General features: G+C 50.9%; 6 protein-coding genes across 6 annotated transcripts; 3 read left to right on the forward strand and 3 right to left on the reverse strand.

The window, feature by feature from the left end:
• Positions 1 to 641: 641 nt before the first annotated feature.
• orlA (putative alpha,alpha-trehalose-phosphate synthase subunit Tps2) lies at positions 642 to 3,613 on the reverse strand (the record flags this gene model as incomplete). The annotated part of the gene is made up of 3 exons (XM_057118074.1): positions 642 to 808; positions 865 to 3,112; positions 3,185 to 3,613. 3 exons carry the CDS (start codon positions 3,611 to 3,613, stop codon positions 642 to 644), a joined length of 2,844 nt encoding a protein of 947 aa, XP_056971109.1.
• Positions 3,614 to 4,266: 653 nt separating this feature from the next.
• On the forward strand, positions 4,267 to 5,763 carry N7484_007688 (uncharacterized protein; the record flags this gene model as incomplete). The annotated part of the gene is made up of 1 exon (XM_057118075.1): positions 4,267 to 5,763. The coding sequence occupies one exon, from the start codon at positions 4,267 to 4,269 to the stop codon at positions 5,761 to 5,763; it is 1,497 nt and encodes a 498-aa protein (XP_056971110.1).
• Positions 5,764 to 6,137: 374 nt separating this feature from the next.
• On the reverse strand, positions 6,138 to 11,678 carry pld3 (phospholipase D; the record flags this gene model as incomplete). The annotated part of the gene is made up of 3 exons (XM_057118076.1): positions 6,138 to 6,144; positions 6,198 to 6,266; positions 6,325 to 11,678. 3 exons carry the CDS (start codon positions 11,676 to 11,678, stop codon positions 6,138 to 6,140), a joined length of 5,430 nt encoding a protein of 1,809 aa, XP_056971111.1.
• An 856-nt stretch (positions 11,679 to 12,534) lies between these two features.
• N7484_007690 (uncharacterized protein) lies at positions 12,535 to 13,689 on the forward strand (the record flags this gene model as incomplete). Its single annotated transcript, XM_057118077.1, has 2 exons — positions 12,535 to 12,904; positions 12,974 to 13,689. The coding sequence occupies 2 exons, from the start codon at positions 12,535 to 12,537 to the stop codon at positions 13,687 to 13,689; spliced, it is 1,086 nt and encodes a 361-aa protein (XP_056971112.1).
• Positions 13,690 to 14,145: 456 nt separating this feature from the next.
• Positions 14,146 to 18,462, reverse strand: chl1 (DNA helicase; the record flags this gene model as incomplete). Its single annotated transcript, XM_057118078.1, has 10 exons — positions 14,146 to 14,484; positions 14,666 to 14,864; positions 15,009 to 15,148; positions 15,201 to 15,210; positions 15,591 to 16,159; positions 16,229 to 16,399; positions 16,463 to 17,125; positions 17,182 to 17,817; positions 17,869 to 18,032; positions 18,351 to 18,462. The coding sequence occupies 10 exons, from the start codon at positions 18,460 to 18,462 to the stop codon at positions 14,266 to 14,268; spliced, it is 2,883 nt and encodes a 960-aa protein (XP_056971113.1). The 3' UTR covers positions 14,146 to 14,265.
• A 462-nt stretch (positions 18,463 to 18,924) lies between these two features.
• Positions 18,925 to 21,482, forward strand: N7484_007692 (uncharacterized protein; the record flags this gene model as incomplete). The annotated part of the gene is made up of 4 exons (XM_057118079.1): positions 18,925 to 19,034; positions 19,127 to 19,880; positions 19,948 to 20,067; positions 20,124 to 21,482. The coding sequence occupies 4 exons, from the start codon at positions 18,925 to 18,927 to the stop codon at positions 21,480 to 21,482; spliced, it is 2,343 nt and encodes a 780-aa protein (XP_056971114.1).
• Positions 21,483 to 22,404: the final 922 nt, after the last annotated feature.

A 22,404-nucleotide genomic window follows, 5' to 3' on the forward strand; every position in this document is an offset into this window, starting at 1 on the left:
AGATTCAATGTCGCAAACGGGTTTCGTGCCGATCACGGCGTTTCGCACAGAACGCCGAGTTGCATCGGAGAACTCGTGCTCCCCTCTTCACCATATGGACAGGTAGAGGTTCTGGTCGATAATCCAGGGAAACTGCATCTATCACGCCATTCCCACATTTCCCCGCGGGGACGTTTATTCCCCACAAAAGGTACAAAACTGGGGGAGCGGATGTCTCGGCTTCTTCGTATACTCGGAATGACATCCGGGAAAACCCCCGATTCCACCGCTATCTAACATATTGACAACTCGAGGCTCATGCATCTATTGCAGCATTACAAGAAGAAGAAAATAGAACAAATAACCAAAAAAAAAAGCCTCATGCCGCTCATGACATACACGAAGCGCCCACACTCCAAGATCAGAAAGTTCAATAGAGAAAAAAAGAAAAAAAAAAAGAAAAAAAAAAAGGGGTGGAGCAGGGAAGAAATCGAGAGAGCCTCTTGAGTCATCAAATTTGATACAGTTCGTGTACGTGCAATGGAAAAATCATATGAACAATGCATCCCATTAAAGCCTCAGATCGAGTGATAAGGGCTATGACATTTCCAGAGATGAAAAGGATCCCGGTTGGAAATCGTGAGATGGCGATTCTTGGGGTCTCAATGGTCCTGACTGGAACTTTGGTTAAGCATCTGAATGGTGTTGATCACGTCGGCTGGTTCTAGCAAGTGCCAGCTAGCATCCGTTTGTTTCGAGCTGGCACCCACCGTCACCGAATAGACGTGGTCTTGCGGCAGGTCGAACTTCTGAAGTGCGCGGAACATATCTGATACAGTTTGTTAGCAAGGATGGTTTCATATTGGTCAATCCGGGCCTCCATACCTTCATCCGTAAAATCATCCCCTAAGCACAGGATGAACTCGGGCGCTTTCCCAGGCTCGGTACCATATTCATTCACCAAACGCGTGGCGATGAATCCCTTATTGACAAACGTAGGTCGAACCTCCAGGTTGGCTTTGCCCGCCATAACCTCAACATCCCACTTCTTGGCCACAGTATCTTCCAATGCCTTTCGGCACTCCTGAGCCTGGAATTTTCCGTACTCCGGATCAGAGCGGCGGTAATGCCAGGTCAACGCCACTCGTTTTCGCTCGATGAATGACCCGCCCGTTCGTTCAGTATAATGCTGGAAGACATCAAAGACCTCCTTTTGCCATTCCTTGATGTCGGGTTTGTCCGCCAAATTCTTCCAGTCGTCGGAGCCCGGCTGGCGGATGAAGCAGCCATGCTCGGCGCTGAGCCCCAGCTCGGGGATATGACCCATCCATTCATCCAAGAAGGCCTGGTCTCGTCCACTAATAATCCAAACGGCATTCCGCGGGTCAGCGGACAGTGTCTTTAGGGTACGCAGAACACGATCGGATGGAATGGCCGCTTGTGGGTCCTTCACTATGTTTGTCAGGGTACCATCGTAGTCGAACATGAACAAGCGTTTCCGTGCTTTGCGGTATTGTCTGACCACTTTCGCGCGATCCAGGGCTGGCGTAGCAACGGATTGGTCAAAAGACGAGAGGTTCGTCAACAATCGGTGAAGGAACTGTCGCGACCACGTGCTCACGGTGTTGGTAAGAACATGCTTATAGAGCTTCAGGTGCTGTTCTCTCCGTTGTGGTGCGGGCATCTTGAGAGCTTGGTCAATGGCCCCAGCAACGCCCACCAAGTCCCACGGGTTGATATGGATTGCGCTAGGAAGGGTACCTGCGGTACCGGAGAATTCAGAAAGAATGAGGGGACTGTGGTTCGTCTGCTGGCAAACAATGTACTCCAGACTGGTGGTGTTCATCCCGTCTCGTACAGTGGTGATGAGTCCGACATCGGCCACGCGCAACAAGGCAAAGTATTCATGTGGTGATAGATACTGGGGATAATATTGCACGGGGGAGAAGCTCAGTGACCCAAAGCGGCCATTGATCGTGGATACCAGGTTGGAGATCTGGCCGGCGATCTTGTTTTCCGGGTCCTCCTTCTCTTCCTCCACGCTGGTTGGGCTGGTCACCTGAATAAGGACAACCTTTTCCCGCCATTCGGGGTATCGCTCTAAGAACAGCTCAAATGCCTGTAGCTTCTGTGCCACACCCCGAACGCTGTCCAATCGGTCTCGGCCAACAATGATTTTGCGCCCAGCATATAGCTTGCGGATACCTGTCACTGCCTCCTCAATCTCCGGGGCGCCAAAGGCAGCCTTTTGGATTGCACGCGCATCGATTCCAATGGGGAATACATCCACTGCAACGTGAGCCCCGTATGCATCTACACCAGCCGAGTTGGAATCAAAGCCTAGCACACGTGTGCAGCATGAGGAGAAATGTCGGGAGTATGAAAATGTCTGGAAACCAATCATGTTTGCACCAAGGACACCGGTCAAAATTTCCTTGCGCTTCGGCAAACACCTCACAAACTCGCTGCTAGGGAAAGGAGAATGGAGAAAGAACCCTACATAGACATCGGGGATTCGTTGTCGAAGCAGGCTGGGCAAAAGGAACAGGTGGTAATCATGAATCCAGACAACGTCACCTTCCTGATAATCCTGCACGATGCGGTCGGCGAACAGCTGGTTCAGCCGGACATAATCTGCCCACCACCTTCGCTCCGAACGTCCATCTGTCGGGCCATGCTGCTTGTAGTGTAGGAGAGGATAGAGCTCCCTCTCGGCATATCGACGCCATCGCCCTTGATCTTTGAGAACAATGGCGTCTTGTGGTTCCTCCGATGCGTCGGACAACCAAACTGGCAAGATCCGGCCGTGCCGTCCCGATACTAGTTGACTATCCAGCTTCTCTCGATCCTTTTGTTCGATACTGATTCCGTCGACTAACGGGTGCGACGGAGGTTTTTGGGTCGCATTTACCGGGACTGGTGCTGCAGCTTTGTTTATGGGGACTGCGGTCGGATTCTGTGAGCCAGGTGGCAACTTGTTGGCGGGGATGGGTTGCAAGGGAGCCTTGGCATCTAGAATGGGTTCAATTTCACCGGTCCATCCCACCAAGGTATGTGACCAGGGAGTGTCCTCTGAGGCCAGGTGGGCAAAGGAATCAAACAGGGCTGAGCTACCGGAGCGGGGTTTGAGAGACTGTTCTCTCCCACGGGCAACGAGTCAGTTGGCCATTCTCTCAACTCATAAGCATAGGAATTGTCAACATACCCAGTCCAAGCCTGCCTGGAATTGAAGCTTGTATGGAATACAGAAGGCGGCACTTATCAATCGGCCACTCAGCTTCAATTCAGGATGTTGCGTTCTCGGATCAACTTCCGGCGAAATAGGTGATGAATCCCCCACTAAGCTTAAGCGTCGCAATAAGTCTTGCCCAGACGATGTACTTCCCTGAGACTTCTCGGGAATCGAGGACAGATCCGGTGAATTTAGTCCCTCGGCTCCAGTCCCCGGGATGTTGGCAAAGTATGACGGTGCATCGCTATCCATTTGGCTTTTTTTGTCGGTATCCAAGCTCGGGGTCGCATTGGTGGCACCGGTATAGGCCTCGTCCTTCAAGGCCTTCAGCCCCGGCCCCACGAGAACGGGGTCCGGCTGGCTGTCGGGCACAACCCCGGCAGGGCTCTCTGAATCAGACATATGGAAGTTGAAAGTTCAAGTGATGAGGACGAGTTGCAGACGAGTAGGAGTAGCAATGACTGCAAGCTGTCAGTTTTTTATGCAATTGTCACATGCACCCCCATCGAAGTCAGGTAACCCTGACGTGAGCAGAGCGGGCAGAGTGGGGGGGGTGGGAAGGGAAGGAGCAAGCTTCGAGGGGTAATTACCTCGGAGCACCACGGGGGTTGCGAAAAGGGTTGAGGAATTACGGGCATACAGCCATACGGTAATTCCTTAAGTGATCCGTTGTATCACAAAGGGAAGAGGGGAAGTACGCTTGTACTTGTAGATAAAGTTGGAGGGGCAAGCGGTGTGAGAATAAAGCCACCGGCCAAATCAGGGACTTGCTGGCCAGAACATTATATATATCAGTCCGACGTCATGAACGAGCTCCCAGGTCAGTGCCAGGGCTAGGTATGTGTGCATCATGTTTCCATGGGTTTAAAGGGGGTTTCCATGATCTTCTTCAAATAACAAAAATAAAATAATCGAATTTCGAGAATAATAATTACCGTATTCCAAAGTTTCGAGGGTTCACGCCCAACTGCTGCCTGAGGCCACATCCATGTCCATAACAGCGTCTCGGTTGGAAATTCCTCTTTTCTCTCTTTTCTCATGATCCGCTCGTGGCGATGCGGTTGTCCGGCATCCAATCCACTCGTCTTTCACTCCATGTGCCCCGGCGAATCCGTAATATTCCCGCCCAGGATGCCGACGTTGTTCCCAACAGCCTTCGAAAAACCCTAGAGGCGCATCGCTCCTCGAATCGGGCCCGTCTAATCCGCAAAATATACCCCCGTACCCCGGCTGCCGGACTTTTTCGCCCTTGGATTCCACTTGAAAATCGCGCAGGTTATTCTCCCCCAGAGCCTAAACACTCCGTGTCAGATGAGTCAGAAGTCAAGAAGCCCGGCAAAAAGCGTGCTCGTACTCGCATTCTCGAAACGAAACCTCAAGGACCAGAGAATCACATCATAAATGCAATTCGAAGCGCAGACCAAAGCACACCGGCGCAAAATCCGTGGGTTAGTTTTCTGGCTCCAGTCAAGCTCGCTGGCGATGCAGCTGTTCATCTGGATGCGGAGATCCAGGCCCTGGACCGCTATCTGGCCCCGAGTTTGAGCGAACAGAAGCAGATCACCCAGGTGAGCGCAGAGATCAAATCTCTGCTTGAGCCAGTCGCTCCGCAATTACCACAGATCATCGGTTCCCATTACACAGGTCTTGCGCTGGCGCATTCTGACCTCAACTTCCTTCTACCTTTCGAGGACCTCCCACGGTCTCGACACAACCCACGAGGGCCAAGCGCCACAAGACCAAAGATTCGAGATGCACATGTCAGCCTGCTGCGCCAGGTGGAATTCACGTTGCAGAGTAGTCCTATATTTACCGGCCAGGTCCACTGGTCCACAAAGAGTAGACCTGTCCTCGAGGCCCGGCACCAGCCAACGGGCCTGCTACTCCGCTTCCACTGCGGCGAAAGAGTCCCGGCCACCACAAGGTATATCCGCGATTATCTAGTCGAACGCCCCGCCCTTCGTCTCCTATACACTGGGGTGCGAGCGTTGCTAGAGCCCCGCGGTCTCTTCGGATCTGCACGAGCAAGCATCACGCCTGAAGCTCTGGTGATGTTGATAGTCGCTTTCCTCGAGATGAACCACGGCCGCTATTCCGAGCCTCATCCCCTGGGTAACCAATTCCTGGATCTTCTGCGGCTCTATGGCACTGATATCAATCTCCAGTCTGTGGGCGTAGCGGTCAACCCCCCGGGCTTCTTCGGCGCTGAAATTCTACGCTTTGCTACTGGAGAAGATGCCGAGCCAGCGTATCGCCGTGGTCAACGGTCGCTGATAAGCGCGAAGCGCACTGCTGCCGCCAAAGGAAATTTGCCAGTGGATCGAAGACTCTGTATTCAAGACCCAACTCAATTCATGAATGATCTGGGTCGTTCGTGTATTCGCACGCCTGAGCTGCAGAATGCCTTGACTGTGGCACATCAGCGGCTTAGTCACGCGTGCGATACTTGGGAGGGTTCGGAAAGAAATAGCTCGATTCTGACAACTGCCCTTCAAGCCAATTTTGATGAATTGGATAAAATCCGGGGGCAGGTTGTACGCCAAATGGATTAGCCACAGCTCACGGGAAGCTGGCTGACCAGTATATAAATTATTGAAGACGGATCAGATGATGGCCCAATGGCCCAGTGATACCCAGTATAGATACCTAACTCTTCTCTGGAGAAGTTTGCAAATGTTATATTATTTTATCTAGAGCTTGGCTTTGAATAAAGAAGAGCACAAACGCCTGGTTGCTAACTCATAGCAAAGGTCTATAGAAATCAGCCGCCATTGAAAGACTAAAGAGACAATGTATCAACTAGAACAGCAGCGCTCAAGAACGCAATAAGATAGGAATGCAATATGAGAAACAATGAATTTGAAAGAATTGTTGGGGTAGTTCAACGAGAAGCTCAAGACGCCGCCAAGTGCGAGTGGGAGTGGAATCAATTGCTATAAGGGGTTAGTTGCAAGATTCAAACTTCGACCAAAGGAATGCCACTTACTAGATTTCCAAGGGTGAGATTTGATCCAAGGCGTAGAGCCAATTGCCACCCTGTTCCTCTTTTTCAAGCCTGTAGATTGCTTAATTAGCTAAAAATCACTTCCTCTGAAGTGGACAGGAGACCTTACCAATCATATGGCCAAAGGATAAGATGACCTTGAGTCTTGTTCAAAAATTCCTCTGCACACTGTTTGTCCATCACGTCATCCGTAGCATGGAATTGCTTGGAGCCAATAGTCGTTGCTCTTCGTCTGCGCCTTCGTGATTGAGAGGCATTGAGATTCACTGCCTCAGAGTAGTCAACATGCGCTGAATTGGAACGCGGCTTCTCAACGTCCTCTCCAGCAACGGCGTTACCGTCGTTCCCATTTAGTGCGGTGCTCAACAAGTGTGGATCGGAGGCGGTCTTGAGACAAGACTTTTCGTCAATGGAGGATAAGGTTTCTTGCCTGGCATGCTCAGACTGCGATCGATCACCTTGGTTTCCAGTACCGTCTCCCGCCAATCCAAGCTTTTCGTCAATTGTTCGTGAGGTCTTTGTCTCAACGGAAGGCACTTCAGTCTTGGGGCTGACCATGGAGACCGGCGAGCCGAGTGGTGCGGAAGCCGAGCAATTACCCCCAGGGGGGCCGGTTTGTCGCTGGGCAGGTGGGTTGGAGGCTTTGCTTGGTTGACTTTGCATCTCCGCAAAGCGCTCGCCGTAAGCTGCATATTCCTTGTATTCTTTCCAGTTTTTTACCTCGCTATCAGGCATGCACCTGAAGACAGATCGGTAAATCTTTGTGTTCTTTTCGGCAACAGCCTGCCAAGTGTCCAAGTAGAACGCATCATTGACCGGGTCTTTCATACAGTCCTTGTCAATGTAGACATGCTTTAGATCTGGAACGGAGGGATGGCCGTATCGGGAATGATCATGGTTGTCTTTGGAAATCAGATGACCAGGACCGGATTCTGAGTCGCGACTCGATGGTTCAGAGACACCATGGCCATGCGAAGGGGTATCTGAGTTTGTATTGGCCTCGGAGTCACGAGGGACCTCTGTTGAAGACTCGAGCTTGACATCCTTACGGATTGCTTTGGCCCGAGACGACTTTTGGGGCGAAGACTGCTTCGGCTGTTTGATGGTACCTTTGCCCTCGGGATGAATCGGAGACACAAGAGACTCTCTGCCAACAGGAGACATTTGCGAGTCACGACCGACTACCCGACCTTCTTTCTCGGCAGCTTTCAAATTATCAATGCCTTCACCGTCTACATCCTTTCGATGTTCGGAGTTATCTGTAACGCGGGGATCGGCAGTCAACCTCCGATTGCTCTTGAGATTTGGGTTGTTGCCCTGCTCCCAGTCGACATCGTGGTTGAAGCTGTGCATGTCCTCGGAGCGGGATAAGAATTCATCTTGAACACGATGCCTGCGCTCAATCATCTCTCGCTCGTCTTGTCGCTCCATAACTGATGATTCTGAATCGCGTTGCTGCCGTTCACCTGCTGGCCTGCTATTTTCCTCGGCGTCTTGAATCTTGCGCAGCTCCTCCTCAGTCGCAATATCATGCTCCAGGAGCTCGTCAACATCAATTCCAAGATGCTCCCGCATCAACCGCATGCGAAGAGTGTGGGGGAATCGGCCAACGAGATATGGTTTGCCGTTCATAGTGGACATGATCATATCGGTATCACGGACCACGGACGCGACCTCTGAATCGCGAGAGCCCAACATGGAACGTTCATTGATGTTTGCTGATCCGATGATGGCGGCACGATCATCGACAACCATGCACTTGGCGTGGATGTAAAGCTGTTCGGTCACCACCTGCTTTTGTGGACCAATTTTGCCCCAGGTTCGCAGGCTGAAGAATTGAATAAAATCCTCCGGCTCGATGCCCAGCGCACGAAGACGACCGAAAATCGATGTCTCGCCGCGACAAATGCTGCGGTATTGACATTGCATGATCAGACGCACACTAGTACCGCCCTCACTATCCACGGTGTTTTGAAAACCTGGCATCAATGGAATGACGATCACAGCGCGCCATGCTTCCCCGTTCTTTGCTGCGCGAACAATTCGTTCCACTAAAGCATCACCAATCAGGTTCTCAATCTTCCGGCCATCAATTTCACAGGTACTGATGAAAAACTGATTCTCAATGTAGACAAAGTGCTCGGATTCCTCGATCAGCTTGACATAGGCATTCATGATGCTATGCTCGGTGACTTCTGGAGTGCCAGTGGACCACATGCTGCTGGACCGTAGGATTTGCACTTCACATGTTCCATCCAGACCCAATGCCTCCAAATCAGCAGGATTGAAATCTGGGGGAGGCAGGAGGAATGGCGTGGGACGTGTTGGTTTCCGTTGGCGGAGGATATAATTCCAGCGCTGGACGAAGTGCCGGGTGAGATCACGAGCGGGCTGGCCAACCACGTGCATCGAGATATCATGCCAAGGCATCCTAGGGACAACATTTCGATCATACATCTCTTCGTATGGCTTATCTAGATCATAGAAATCCTGAATCCGTGGGTTTGAATAATCCTTGCCCGGCCATAATTGGCAGTTCTCTGCATCCTTGTGCATGTCTGCAGTTTCAAAGCCAGTAGGCTTGTCGTCGGTCAATTTGTGCTGAGGCGTATCCCAACGCCCGAAGCACAGATCGATACCTCCAACGAAAGCCAGCGTGTGATCGATAAGACACAACTTTTCATGATGGGCCCAAAAGAAAGTGTTCTGGCGAAATTGGTTCGGAGACCTCTGGACAAAGATATTGGGATGCAATTCAAGGAGAGAAAACTTCGAGTATTCAGAGTCAATTGGAATGGCGGAGTTGATGTTTCGGTACATAATGACAAAGATCTTGACACCCTCACGGGCCTTTTGTTGCAGGAGACGATCCAATCGCCACTTTTGGCTGATAGCAGCTGGTCGTCGCATATACAACTCTGGACTCAACCACCAGTCATGGATATAAATCACGTCCTTGGCCTGATTGATTGCTCTTGAAACAACCCACATGTGATCCCGGGCATCGACGAGCCACTGCGCAAAGCACTTTTGCCGCACTGGAGCAAAGCTGTCGAACCGATTAGGTCGCATCCACGGGGTATTTTGAGCCATGAATCGAATGGAGTCTTCGAACTGCTGGAGTTGGCGTTCATTCCGTGCAAGCAATTTCAGTTTGCGCTCAGAATTTTCAAGTCTTAACGTATGGTGCTGAGGGTGTCTCGCAGATTGTTTTGCAGATTTGGCTAGGTCCTTCGCTTTTTGATTGCGGAGGCTGATCTTTGGGGTTTGGATTTTGAAATGCGAGTCCACAAGAAAAACATCGTAAATGTTCATCTCCTCGGGTGAATCCACACAAACCACGTAGCTATGTCGAACAAGGAACCACTTTGGCCAGTGTCGTTTCTTAATGAGAGATGGGTTCAAGGCTCTCCGGAAGTCCAAGCCCTTTGATGATTGAATAATTAGGAAGCCCTCTTTGCCATGGTAGCTGCCTTCGGCGGCGAGACGAACTCCAAGAGCGGATAACTCAAGGAATTTGCAAAGACGATTGCTATCAGCCCGGAAGATTAGGAAACGAATCATCTTCTGCAAGTACATCTCAAGTTTCTTGCGTTGTCTTTCAGGATAGGTTTCCCTTTTGCCACCCTGGACTCCTTCATGTGTGGATGAAGGGGCTACGGCAGATTCGCCTTCCTGAGGATTCGTAATACTTGACTTTCGACGGGCAAGAGGACCAGACGAGCGGCGTTGATGTTGCTGAGTCTGCTTTTTCTTTTTCCCTGCCCTCTCATTCCCACTCATTGGCTCTGGTCCAGTCTCGTAGCCCCCTTCTTCATCTTCATCCTCGAACTCACTTTCTAGTCCCCTGACACCCCGCAAATACGGGAATGCACTTCTTGGGAAACGAGGAAGACTGGGACTATTTTCACTTGTCCGCAGTTGAATATACTTCTGAGTTCCAAGATGAAGCTTGTACTTCAAATGTAGATTGGCAAAATCTTTCAAGGTCCGAAAGATGATCCACTTCATTCGGGTCATACCACTACCGTACTCCAACTCGATGCGGAAAACCAGATGGCGATCGCCAGAGTGGGAATCAATGCGACTATCTGTTACACGAACTTTCAGTTGTTCCAAAAGAATCGGGATTCGTTTGCTTCCGTGTTCGTCTCGTTGGAAAAAACTGGCCAAGATCAGGGCAGCTGGCACGGCCGAGGCTAACTCAGCAAGCAGCTCTGCTGATTTCTTATTGTCCACTGTGTTATCAACCTTGCGCCGTTGGCCGATCAGCTTGAAACCGGCCTTGATCTGCTTCCATCTTTGAGCGCTGGCACTGGTGCCGCGTTCGTTCCGGTGGCGTCTCCAAGTGGCCGTAAGGCTCTCGGCGTTATCCGAGGGACCCGTTAGACCGGTAAGCCGCCTAAGGTGACTTGGCCGCTGGTCATCTGGGTTTTCATCTGGCTGTCGACCAATGTAAGACATGCCGCGGGCCCCAGCCCATGCGCTCCTTTTCCGTCTATTGAGCCTCTCACGACCCTCATCCTCAGACACGCCCTCCCGGGGCTGTGGAGTAAAGTCAGTTGTACTAGCTCTTCGGGGGAAGATGTTTTGACGATAATTCTCAAATGGTGCAAAAGATGAGGAAAAATGGAAAGAGGGTCGACGGCCAGCCTTGGGCGTGGTAGGCGCCGTTCGGTTGTTTGAATCCTCTTCCTCTGCTCGGGGGCGTCGTAAGACCTTCTTTCTTTTGGGACGATCAGTCTGCTCCGCGCCACTCTCCTCCGCATCCGCCTCGATGTCGCTTCCCTCTTCAGGCAATGGTTCGGGAAAGCGAAACTCACCCCTTTCAGAGCCGGGGGTCGCCAACTCCTGAGGGGGTGGCCGAAATTCCGGGACTGCACCTCCACTAGCGGAGCGGGAGTGGGATGTAAAGGATGACTTTAGTTTGGTGATGAATGACCTTCCCCTGGCCGTCTGCTCTCCATCGTCACCATACAAAGATGTAGGCCGGGATTGTGGTCGGGACTGGGGCAGTTCGGCGTTTTCAGTATCGGTTTCTCGGAATTGAACGCTGGGGGCACGAGAAGGAGGAGAGAAACCCGTAGCGGAAGTCTGATGCTTGTGACGAGCCGCAGACGACGAATTGTCCTCATTGGACTTGTTGGGGGTCGGAGTATTCAGGGTTAGCCCCTCTTTCGGCGAACCGCGCTGAGTGGAAGAGGAACGTAAATTCGGCTTGATTGAAGAAGCAGAATGGGCTTCCTTGACCGGCTGTAGGTTTTGAGGGTCCTGGTGGTCATCGTTCATATCCGTCGACGGGGCCAATTTGAATGACGCCGGCCGTTTGACTTCGGTTGGAGAGGGAAACGGCGAGGACAAACTCGGTGCGGTTGTTGAGATGGTATCTAGTTTCTTGGTTTGGTCCATTTCAGAGCCATTGCCAGCCTCTCTAGAAGAGGAGGCTAACATTGCGTCGGTCATGCTGCACTGTTGGTCGTCAGTTTGGAGCTCCTGGAGTCCAAATCCCCGGGCACGTACAATGCGGGATGAATCGAGACCCTGTCATGAAGAATCAGACCCTCAGACTTTCATGCTCAAGGCGAAACCACAATCCGGATACGTATGTATCAGTGACAAAGTATAGCCCACGCGAATGTTGACATTTAAAGGAGCACTGGTCGTTCAAATTAGTTCGCAACCGCGGTGGAGCTCCGGCCCAGTAACAGAATGTCTCCGACTGGAGAGGACCCGCCAAGCTAGCCAAGAAACGGGCGGTAAGAAACAATAAAAAGGGGGTTGTAGACAGTCTAACGACGATCGTTCGAAGGTTGTACCTGTACAACTTTATTTTAGGTGGGACAGGCCAAAGAAGACGGGAAGAAAAGTCACAAAGAAACATGATCTGTTTCAACTGTTGTTTCCAACTTCCAAGGCAAGTTTGCATTTTACCGAATTAGGGTCTCTTGTGGCCTCAGGCAACATGGTCACGTGGACAAAGTGCCTGCTGAATTGTCTATGAAAGTTTTGCGATATGATGTAACTTGCCCAATGCCAATCAGTTTGTTTGTGTGAGATATAGGAACTAGTCAAATTCATTCATGACTGGATTTGCACTAGTGAGATGGACTATAGTGGAGTCGGGCCTCGGCTCCGTCGTGTATACCCGAGTCGATAATCCGATTGTCCCCCCTCCATTATCTTTACCTGTACTCGCGGATTCACTCGCGAGACATTGCATAGAATTTCTGTTCCTGTTTCTATTTCATTGTGTCTTACCTCTGGATCTTGATCTAACCCTTCCCTATCTTTCTACAAATAATCCTTCACCTTTACGACAATGACCGACCCATTGAAGACACTAGACTCAGGCCGGCCGAAGCCAGCCGCCGTTTCGCAGAATGTCTATGCCATCGCCGGAATTTCGGTCACAGTCTTCGGACTTGAAGAACTGCGGTCGCAGGCCACTGAGGTAGCCTGTCTCTGGCTACTGCATCCACGTTTGGCAACTCAAGAGCGAATGACTGACATCGCCGCCTCTACCATTATCGACTGGAACACCAAGACCAAAGATTCTCCAACTGCTAAAGGTCTCATTGCTGTTTCTTTTGACCAGCGCAATCACGGTACTAGAATGGTGGACCCGCTTGCCAATGAAGCTTGGCGACAAGGCAATCCGCGCCATGCCCAGGATATGTTCTCCATCTTCCGTAAGTTTTTTTCGACATATGGACCGTGCATCCTGTATATGATAATATCTAACCAGCAGGAATTACTAGAGGGGACCGCGCGGGATACTTCCTTGTTGATGGATTACCTTGCCGCGTTTGTCTTTCCCAATGGAGAGCACAAGATTTCCGAGAACCTGGTTCTGGGCGTATCCCTCGGCGGACATGCTGCCTGGAGTTGTCTATTACATGAGCCTCGCATCAGTGCGGGCGTGGTTATCATTGGGTGTCCCGACTATCTCAACCTCATGGTGGATCGTGCACGACTTTCGAAATTGCCCTCTTGGACGAAGAGTGACCCACCGGGGGCAGAGATCCTGGGGTCCGAGGCCTTCCCAGCTTCGTTTGTGGATATTGTCAAACAATTTGATCCTGCGAGTCTCATGCTCAAACATGTGAAGAGTGCATCTGGCCCGTTACGCGACGAAATTCTACCTGCGCCGACGGACCAGGAACAGCAGGAGCTTCGGCCATTGCTGACACGGTGCCTGGCGGGCAAGCGCATCTTGAACCTGTCCGGTGGTATCGACAAGCTTGTGCCGTATCACCGGGGTGAAGCCTTTTTGAAATGGTTCAAGAGTGCAATTTCCGCCAATGGCTGGTTTGAGGATGGTGCGGTCACATTAGAGGATATTATTGACCAGGCAGCAGGCCATGAAGTCACCCCTAAAATGGTTGATGAGGCTGTTCGGTTCATCAGTGAGACATTGGCTATCAATGAGAACAGCAAGGAGCGTAGGGGTTCAGTGCGGGAATCTAAGATCTAGACTTGCCGGTGTCATGACAGACGACCACGACATTAAATTACTTGGACATATGCGTGACCTCATCTTCATAATGGTCGTAGGATTTAACAATTTAGAAATAGAATCCATGGAGAGGTATGGGTCACTGGAACTATACAATGACACCAGACAGACTTAGTGAAGCCATGCCATAAGCCCGAGTCCTCTGCCGAGTACACATACGGGGCCCATGCTTGACAGCCATGGGTTCAAAATTTTTACAAACTTCCAGGTATGCCGCAGGCGCAAGCTCATTTCAGATACCAGTCAACTCAAAACACGCAAATTTGAAAAAATCCTCCTTGTGGTATTTGTTTAACACAATGTGAAATCGTAAGGGCATTCGGAGGCCATGCTATGCTGCTTGCATACACAAAAACCCTTTTTCTTTTCGAGCACCAGAGCCAACCATTCCAGCTCGTGGCTTTCTTTTTTCGAGTTCCGATGGTCTTCCTCAAGGCAGAAAGACTTTGATCCTCCACTTTAAGACCGAATGCAGCTAGGGCTGCGATTGCCCCGATTCACCCGCCTTCTCATAGATAAACATCGAATCAACGCTTATGCGACCAGCTCACAGACACCACCGGCCTCCTTGATCTTCAGCTCGGCGTCGCGGCTGAAGTAACGGGCACGGACGACGACGGGGATCTGGGGGAGACGGCCCTTGCCGAGGACCTTGGAGTAACCGAGGGGGAGGAGGTCAATGACGGGGGCAACGTCGGTCTTCTGGCCGCTCACGTAGGCGTCACGCTGCTCAGCGGGGACGAGGGACCACAGCTGTAACAAAAAAATTTTTCTGGTCAGCCAAAATGTCGCAGTAAAATCTCCAATTTCATTTCCTTAATTATGGCGAGAACCCAGGTTCCAATCCGTCTTTGCATCCTTTCCATTACATGCAATTTTTCGCCTCCCTGGGTCTTGTCTTCAAAGGGTCGAATCCGTTCGGTTGATCACGTACCTTGTCGAGGTTGATGGTGGGCTTCCAGAACTGCTGCTTGGTCTTGTGGAAGTAGCGCATACCGACCTTACCGAAGTAACCGGGGTGGTACTTGTCGATGTTGGTACGGTGGTGGTGTTGACCACCGGCCATACCACGACCACCGGGGCTCTTGCGGTGCTTGCCGACACGACCGTAACCGGCGGACACATGGCCACGGCTGTGAAAGAAACGAAGGTTAGTATCTTGCTGACGGAGGCCGACTGAAGGTGAACATGTGTAGCGATGCAGCAATCTCGAAATTGCGCCGATCATGAATCTCCCAAGAAAATCATCGAGGAGCGAGGACAGGAGAGCGACTCACTGCTTCCGGGTGTTCGAAAAACGGGTAGGCATCTTGTCGGCGGTGGTGTTCTCGACAAGACCGGTTCGAGATTTAGGCGTTGAAGGGGGAAGGGACGTGGATACTTCCGGCTCTGATGTTGAAATCCACGCTCGCGCCTGCTAGAGTGTGCGCTAATACTTCGCTTGTCCCGTGATAGGGTCAAGCCCTTACCTGGGGCTCCCTATGTCATGTGACATATATGTGTCACCAATCATACCGCCTTCTTTATGCAGAGCAATGCCTTATGTAATCAATGGTTGTCCTCTAAACTAAGTTCACTAGTCACTTTTTAGTATACATTGAAGACATTAGTTAGTCTGCAGACTTATTGTTTACTCATTCATGGGTATATTGCAATTATTGGCCAAGTTTCATCCTAGTCTTTCGATTTCATATGTATTCTTTTGATATTCTTAAAAAACATTGCTGTCTCACGACTTTTCTGCGAAAAACTTTGAAAGTCGCTGCACAGTCATCTGGGCCGGGCGTGCAGGCATCGAGGCTACCAGGCTTCCCTGGATCCAACCTGGCAACTTTTTCTGAATTCGTGGTGTGTCATACCGTCGATCGAACATAATGATAGCTGCATAGTCATTAACATGTCTGATTGCCCGTCCAATACATTGATTGACCGCTCGCATGCAAGAGTTCTCATAAAAGTCTCGACCCGCAGCTGAGGCATTGGCCTTCTTCTCGGATTCTGATCCGGAGGCGTGTTTATAGGCCTTCTCCTCAATGTATTTAATTTTAGCCTGCCAGATGGCACTGCGGATGTTAGGGAAAGGCAAGCCAATAATCAAAACAGCCCGCCCCAATCGATCGGAAAAGTTGATACCCTCCGACAGCTTTCCACCAACCACCGACAACAGCAACGCTCCGGACCCCGATTCGACAGCTTCAGTGTAGTCTTGCAGCAAGGTATCAGCGGTTTTCACTGCTTCGCGAGATTCGTAAAGAATTTTCTTCTTCCGTTCAATTAGGCTAAGGGTCGTTTGGCCATTGCCATTCGGAATTGGTTTTTGCCAGACGCTCAGTACCTGGCTCAGGTAGTCATAACTTGGGAAAAATGCAACGACTCCATCGGGAATGACTTGACACAGTGTGGCTATGGTTCGCCCCAAATCTGTGATCTATAAAAGAAAAGTCAGCATAATTAAGAACGCATTTTGTTAAGCTTCGGAAACGTGGAGAAATCTGACCATTTTCTCAGATCCACGGGCCTCGTATGTAAAGTCGAAATCTGAACCCAGGATCCCTCGGGTAAGAGATTGTGCCACCAAGTTCGTGGGTGGAATGACGTGGCCATAACTGAATGTCCCGAGTCGTTCGGGACCAACGTATGAGAACAAATGGTTTGCATAGTCTGACATCTGTCAAATACGTCAGTGGACTGAATCCCGAGTAGACGAGTCTAAAAAGCAATCAAATCTCACTGGAGACATTGTTCCACCTGCCAGAATCACTGCTCGAGCATCTTCGACAATTTCCCGGAAGTGATTAGTAGGGTCAAGAAGCATATATTTCAATACCATGTCATCGTTATGCTTTTGATAGAATAGCCGGCCCTCTTCCGAAGGGTTCATCAATGGCAGTAAGAAACTCTGAATATGGAAGAGAACGGGCATGGTCGTTTTGCTTTTCTGACCTGATTGAAATTTCTCCGATGACTCAACATATCCATCCACCTTTCGAGCCAGCTTACTCTCTTGTAAATACCGAGACAATTTGTAAGGATTGATCTGATCAACTCCCTTGCCCGCCATGAGGTCCGAAAACCGAACTGACCCCTCTAGAGGGCTGGTACGCTCGGAAATACCTCGAAGATGGTCAGCTATAGAACTGACCAGCCGGATCACTTGAGCAAGATAGCTCCTGTTTTTGCCTTTCAAGCGGGTTTTGAATTTGCGGGCATATGTAGTCAACTGCGAGATTGCTGTCTGTAATTGATGTAAAGACACTGTCACCGAGTGAATGCCAGCGATGGCATCCATCAGATTATGGGCCTCGTCGATGATAACCACGTGATCTTTGACGGAGAGATTAAGAGCTTCACGAGCTGACTTTTGAAGTAGCAAAGGGTATGGGAGTGTCACAATCTATGAAGACATCAGCAAGAACTTCAAATAATCACCCAAATGCCTTTGCAACAAACCTCGCTGTGTTTAATGACCTCGCGAGAAGCATAGTAGGGGCAGATGCCAATCTGCTTCCCCACTTTGCCAATATCTTCAATGTCCTTAACTGTTGCCAATGCATGGTCCCGGAATTGAAGCTTCAAGGCCTCATCATTCCTGGATGGGAGAAAGGTGCATTTCTTGTCCGCAGCAACGCCTGATTGCTGCAGATCTAAACACCGCTCGTTGATGGCAGTACTGTTCTCCAGCGCTTGAACCTTTGGATTGATACAAAGATTCTTTCGGGATCCCAACGAAAGATGTTTGATCCGCTCTTCCAGCTTAGACAGATCGTCCTGGTCCTCCGAACCGGGCGCACTGGGGATGCTGGATGGAAAAGCAACTCGCCGCAGCTCCCCAGCAAACTGACTTAACTGGGAGTGTGTCCGTGAGCAGTAAAAAATCTTGACTGCGTTGTCATCTTCGTCATCTTGCCCTTGAGTGGAGAGCTTTCCCTTGAATTGTTCTAATAATGCTAGAGTGCTGGCAGATAAGCCATCGAATTCGCCCGAGATACTCGGTTTCTTCCTTTCGTCTGTTTCGCTATCGTAGTCATCGAGAACGAATTGACTCTCGTCACTGAGCTCCCCCGTCGACTCTGGCTCCTCCACCCGCTACACCAAGCCAGTTGGGACATGTTCATGCAAGGGAAAGGACGGGCCTACCTGTTTTTTCCGCGGTCGTTCCTGGCATTCTGCCCTTTTCAGATGCTCTTCTTCCTGTTTGGTTTTCGCAAGTCGGGCTTCAAACTCCTGTCTCTTCTCTGTAATGGCCCGTCGCGAGTCGCGTTTGGCGAATTCAACCATCCATTCTGGTTCATCATCGTCACCTGTGGAAATGAGATTACCGATATCAGGACAAAAGAATCGGAACAGGGGGTTTCCGATGGGATGGGAAGCGTACAAGCTGCCTGATCCAAAGTTTGTTGGAATGCTTTACGTTTGTGATCCCGCAGCCACGTCAATGAGCCACAGATCAAGCTCAGTGATTTACCCTAGATCAAGATCAGTCTGCAGATTCGGAGAGAAAGCCGATTGTGGCGTATCATCCGAGTCCCTATGATTTGCCGTGTGGAGCACATACGGTACCTGGTTTTATTTTATTTTTCTTTTAGTCAGATCCAAGATCGACGAGGGGGTTCACATACCAGTGGGGGATTCAAAGATCGCAATTTTGCCATCTTCTAGGCAATCATATAGATTGTTCATAAACTGCCGTTGAATGTCATATGGCACAAACGGATGATGGAAATCCCGCATGATGGATGGAAGAATCAGGGAACAATCGAAGGAATAAAAATAAATCGCCGTTTAAGAAGTGGGGACCTCAGGCAGGAAATGAATGCAATCTCTCCAGTTCTCCATTCAGGGGCGAAATACGGAGGCCTGCGACTCCGATTGTTCCTCATGCATCTCAGCTGAAGTAAGCTTGGAGGGTGCTACCAAGCCGGAGGCTATACAGAATGTTTGCCTGCTGAGGACCTATTTATATACATGAATGCCGCCTCTCGTTCGTTTACTATATAGAATACCAGTACCTGCGGGGCTCTCTCATCAGGAAAAAGTGGGCTGTGGTTCACTTTCTCCGCTTGGCGACTAAGAACACCCTTCCCAATTCTTTTCCTTTCTTAACTCGCTCCTTTTCTCCTCTTAAAGAGGCTGATGATCCGAACAAGTGCCCCCCGCACGCCCGGTGCTTTTTTCTTCTAATCACTATTCCGAATGAATAGACCGCCACAGGGCCGTGGTCAGCCACGGGTGGGTGCGACTTGGTATCCAGGGGGCCAAGATGACTTCTACATGCCAGAGGTCATCTCCCCCTCCCCCCAAAGGTACGTCAAGTCGCAGGTGCTTCACCCTTCCCTCATGTCTCCATATGTAATTCCAAGATGCCTCGGGTACGAGTACTAATCCGACCCATCAGGGTCATGCCTGAAGTCCCTGAAAACATGCAGGATAATATCGCGCAAATGGAGCATCACGCTCGCGACCCCCGCCGCGTCCAACAACCGCAGCAACAACAATACCAGCAGCCGCCGGGCCAGTACCGCACCCAGTTCCCCGAGCGCACTTCCTCTGCTGTGCAAGGTCAACTGCAACAACAGCCGCTGGTGCACGAGCAGGGCGCCTACGCGCAGTCGGCGACCTATGACAGCATGGACCACCCCAACTTCTCGCCCTTCCCCGTCTTGCGCAATCCACCCCCAAATGTTCCGCCCACGGACGAGCAGCGGGAGGCCAGCCTAGAGCGCGCCCGGATGGCGGTGTTGTCGACCACGGATCCGGAGATGCAATTGGCATGGGCCCAGGATGCGCTGGCCTACGTGGAAGTGGCTGCACAAAATGAGGCCCGGTTGTCAGTGACGCAGCCCCCGCGGCCACACACCCCTCAAGGGGAACGCCAGTTGAAGACCGACGCCTTGAATATTGTCACTTTCCTGGCGGAACAGCACCACCCCAAAGCCGAGTTCATCAAGGGTATGTGGCTCGAGTTTGGCAAGTTCGGATTTCGAGTGGACCGCAAAGGAGCATTTCGCTGTTATTCTAGAGCGGCAGAGAAGGGGTATGCGCGCGCCGAATATCGCATTGGAATGCAGTTTGAGAGCTCGGGAGAGCCTGAGAAGGCAACCAAGCATTACGAGCGGGGTGTTGCGATGGCTGATTCCGCTTCGTACTACGTACGTTTTTTGTGAACCCTTTAACAACCCCCTCCAAGCACGAACAAAGTCCTAACCTCTGTACCAGCGTCTGGGAATGATGATTCTCCTTGGTCAGCACGGCCAACGCCAGGACTTCCAAAGAGGCCTGGAGTACATCCGCTTGGCGGCACAATCGTGCGATCAAAATGCCCCACAGGGGGCCTACGTGAGTTTGAATGAAACCGACAGATTTGATGCTTTGGGTGCTAATATGCTCTACAGGTATATGGAATGTTGCTTGCCCGGGAACTTCCTCAAGTGAGCGTGCCGGAAGCCTTCCTTCCTCTGGACCTTAATATCTCTCGCGTCAACATCGAAAAGGCCGCGTATCATGGATTTGCTAAGGCTCAGGTGAAAATGGGTGCTTCGTATGAGTTGTGCCAGCTAGGGTGTGATTTCAACCCGGCCCTCTCCCTGCACTACAATGCTCTAGCAGCGCGCCAAGGCGAGCCCGAAGCAGAGATGGCGATTAGTAAATGGTTCCTCTGTGGACATGAAGGCGTATTCGAGAAGAACGACGAATTGGCATTTACCTATGCACAGCGTGCGGCCCAGAGCGGTCTTCCCACTGCTGAGTTTGCCTTAGGTTACTTCTACGAAGTCGGAATTTTCGTTCCTGTGGACATCAAAGAAGCTCGAAGCTGGTACGCCAAAGCCGCCGCCAGCGGCAACAAGGATGCATCTGGCCGGATCGATAGTATCTCTCGCTCAAAGACCCTGTCGCGCAGGGACCACGAGAAAGTTGCTATTTCCCGCATCAAATCAACCCGGCATGCGCACCAACGTGGCAATTCTTTGGACCCAACCCCCGAAAATATCGAGATGCCCGATCCTTCGCGAATGACTCTCTCCGATTCACCCTCGGCTGCAGCTCCCTACCCTGACCGTGCAACCCCCCGCCCTCGGCCGGGTCAGCCAAGTTATCAAATGCCTGATCCTCGGCCCAGTTCCGCGTTTGGGGTCAATCCGAATCTACGTACAAACGGGCCCCCAGGTTACGGTGGTCCTCCGGGTCCCCCGGGCCCTCGTACCCCAGCTTATGGCCCTGGTCCGATGGGTTATCGCCAGCCTAGTGCTGGCACGCCGGTTAGTGCACCAGCAGGTCCAGTAAGCCCCCAGGCGGCGAACATGATTAGCCCTGGTGGAACGCCTCGAATAGACGTCGGTTACTCCGCCCCGATTCCGCCACCCGGTGATCGACGGCGTCCTGCACCTACACGACTAGACGGCATGCCTCCTCCTGACAGGAAGCCGGTGCGAACTCCAGTAAGTGGCCACCCCGGGCCATTGCCATCGCCTCGCAGTCAGGCATCTCCTCGGCCAATAGCCTCTCCCTCCTCTGGCACATTTCCTCCGCGCATGGAGTCCCGACAGCCATCCCGGGGCTCATCATCCTCTACTCCCCAGCCACCATCCAGCGCCTCCTCGGCACACATGCCTGCGGCACAGCCACCTAAACCTAGCGCTCCGCCTCCGAGCAAGGGCCCCAAGACTTTTGAGGAAATGGGAGTCCCAAGTGCCAAGAATGACAGTGATTGTGTAAGTGTTCCTATCACCTGGATCCCCAGTGCTCAAAGCTAACTAGACTCTCAGCTGGTAATGTAATACCCTGAACGCTGTGTTGGGCTCCATGTATATTGGAGTGCATGCTCTCCAACCTCCTTTATATTCTCTAATCCCGGGGGATTTATTTCGTTTCAAGAAAAGAAAATACTATCGCTGGAAAGCGATACTCCTATGTTTCCTTTCCCCTACACATTTGCATTTACGCTCGGGATATCATGGCTGTCTGGGGCCTTTGGACATAAGGTTGTTCTGCAATTTGGTTTTTGTCTAAAGATATGAGGCGTCACCAGTTACGAAATCTATCACATTTTCACAAGTAATTGTATGTCTCTGTAGCTCCACATGCACGGTGTTGAACTGTTTCTTCCCTCTCTTTCCTTCTCTTTCCCTCTCTCTCCCTCCCTCTCTCCATCCCTCTCATCATCCCTCCTCGCTTTCAAAGTGATCTTTCCATCTCTTTCCATCTCTTTCCGATCTATTATAATCACTGCCGCAGTCATGGCTCCTCGCAAAAACAAAAATGACTCCGGTACCGGTACTGATGGTCCGTAACTCCAATATTAGAATTCTACTCCATGGCTAACATAGACAAGATACCGCCATGATTCTTGATTATTTGCGTGAGGAATATTTATAAGGATCTTGAAATGCTCAGGACCTGATTCAAAATTTACAGGAGAACAAAAGTTTGATGCCAATGATGTACTGATGCTCCAGGCAAACATAGCACTGACTTCAAACATGTCCAGTCGTCCATATTCGGTAGGAACCAAGCTGCAGTACTTCTTTCCGCAGAGATTCTCACGGGATTCTAGGCGATTCAAATTTCAGTGAATTTACACAATAAAGTTTCCAAAGGTGAGGAGGGTTGATCTCCATATTTTCCGCATAGCTAACAGGAAGTACGGGACTCAAAGCACAAGCTGCCAAGTCACTA

The sequence above is a fragment of the Penicillium longicatenatum genome (assembly GCF_028827895.1).
Source record: "Penicillium longicatenatum strain IBT 33135 chromosome Unknown contig_4_segment0_segment0, whole genome shotgun sequence".
Lineage (NCBI taxonomy): Eukaryota > Fungi > Ascomycota > Eurotiomycetes > Eurotiales > Aspergillaceae > Penicillium > Penicillium longicatenatum.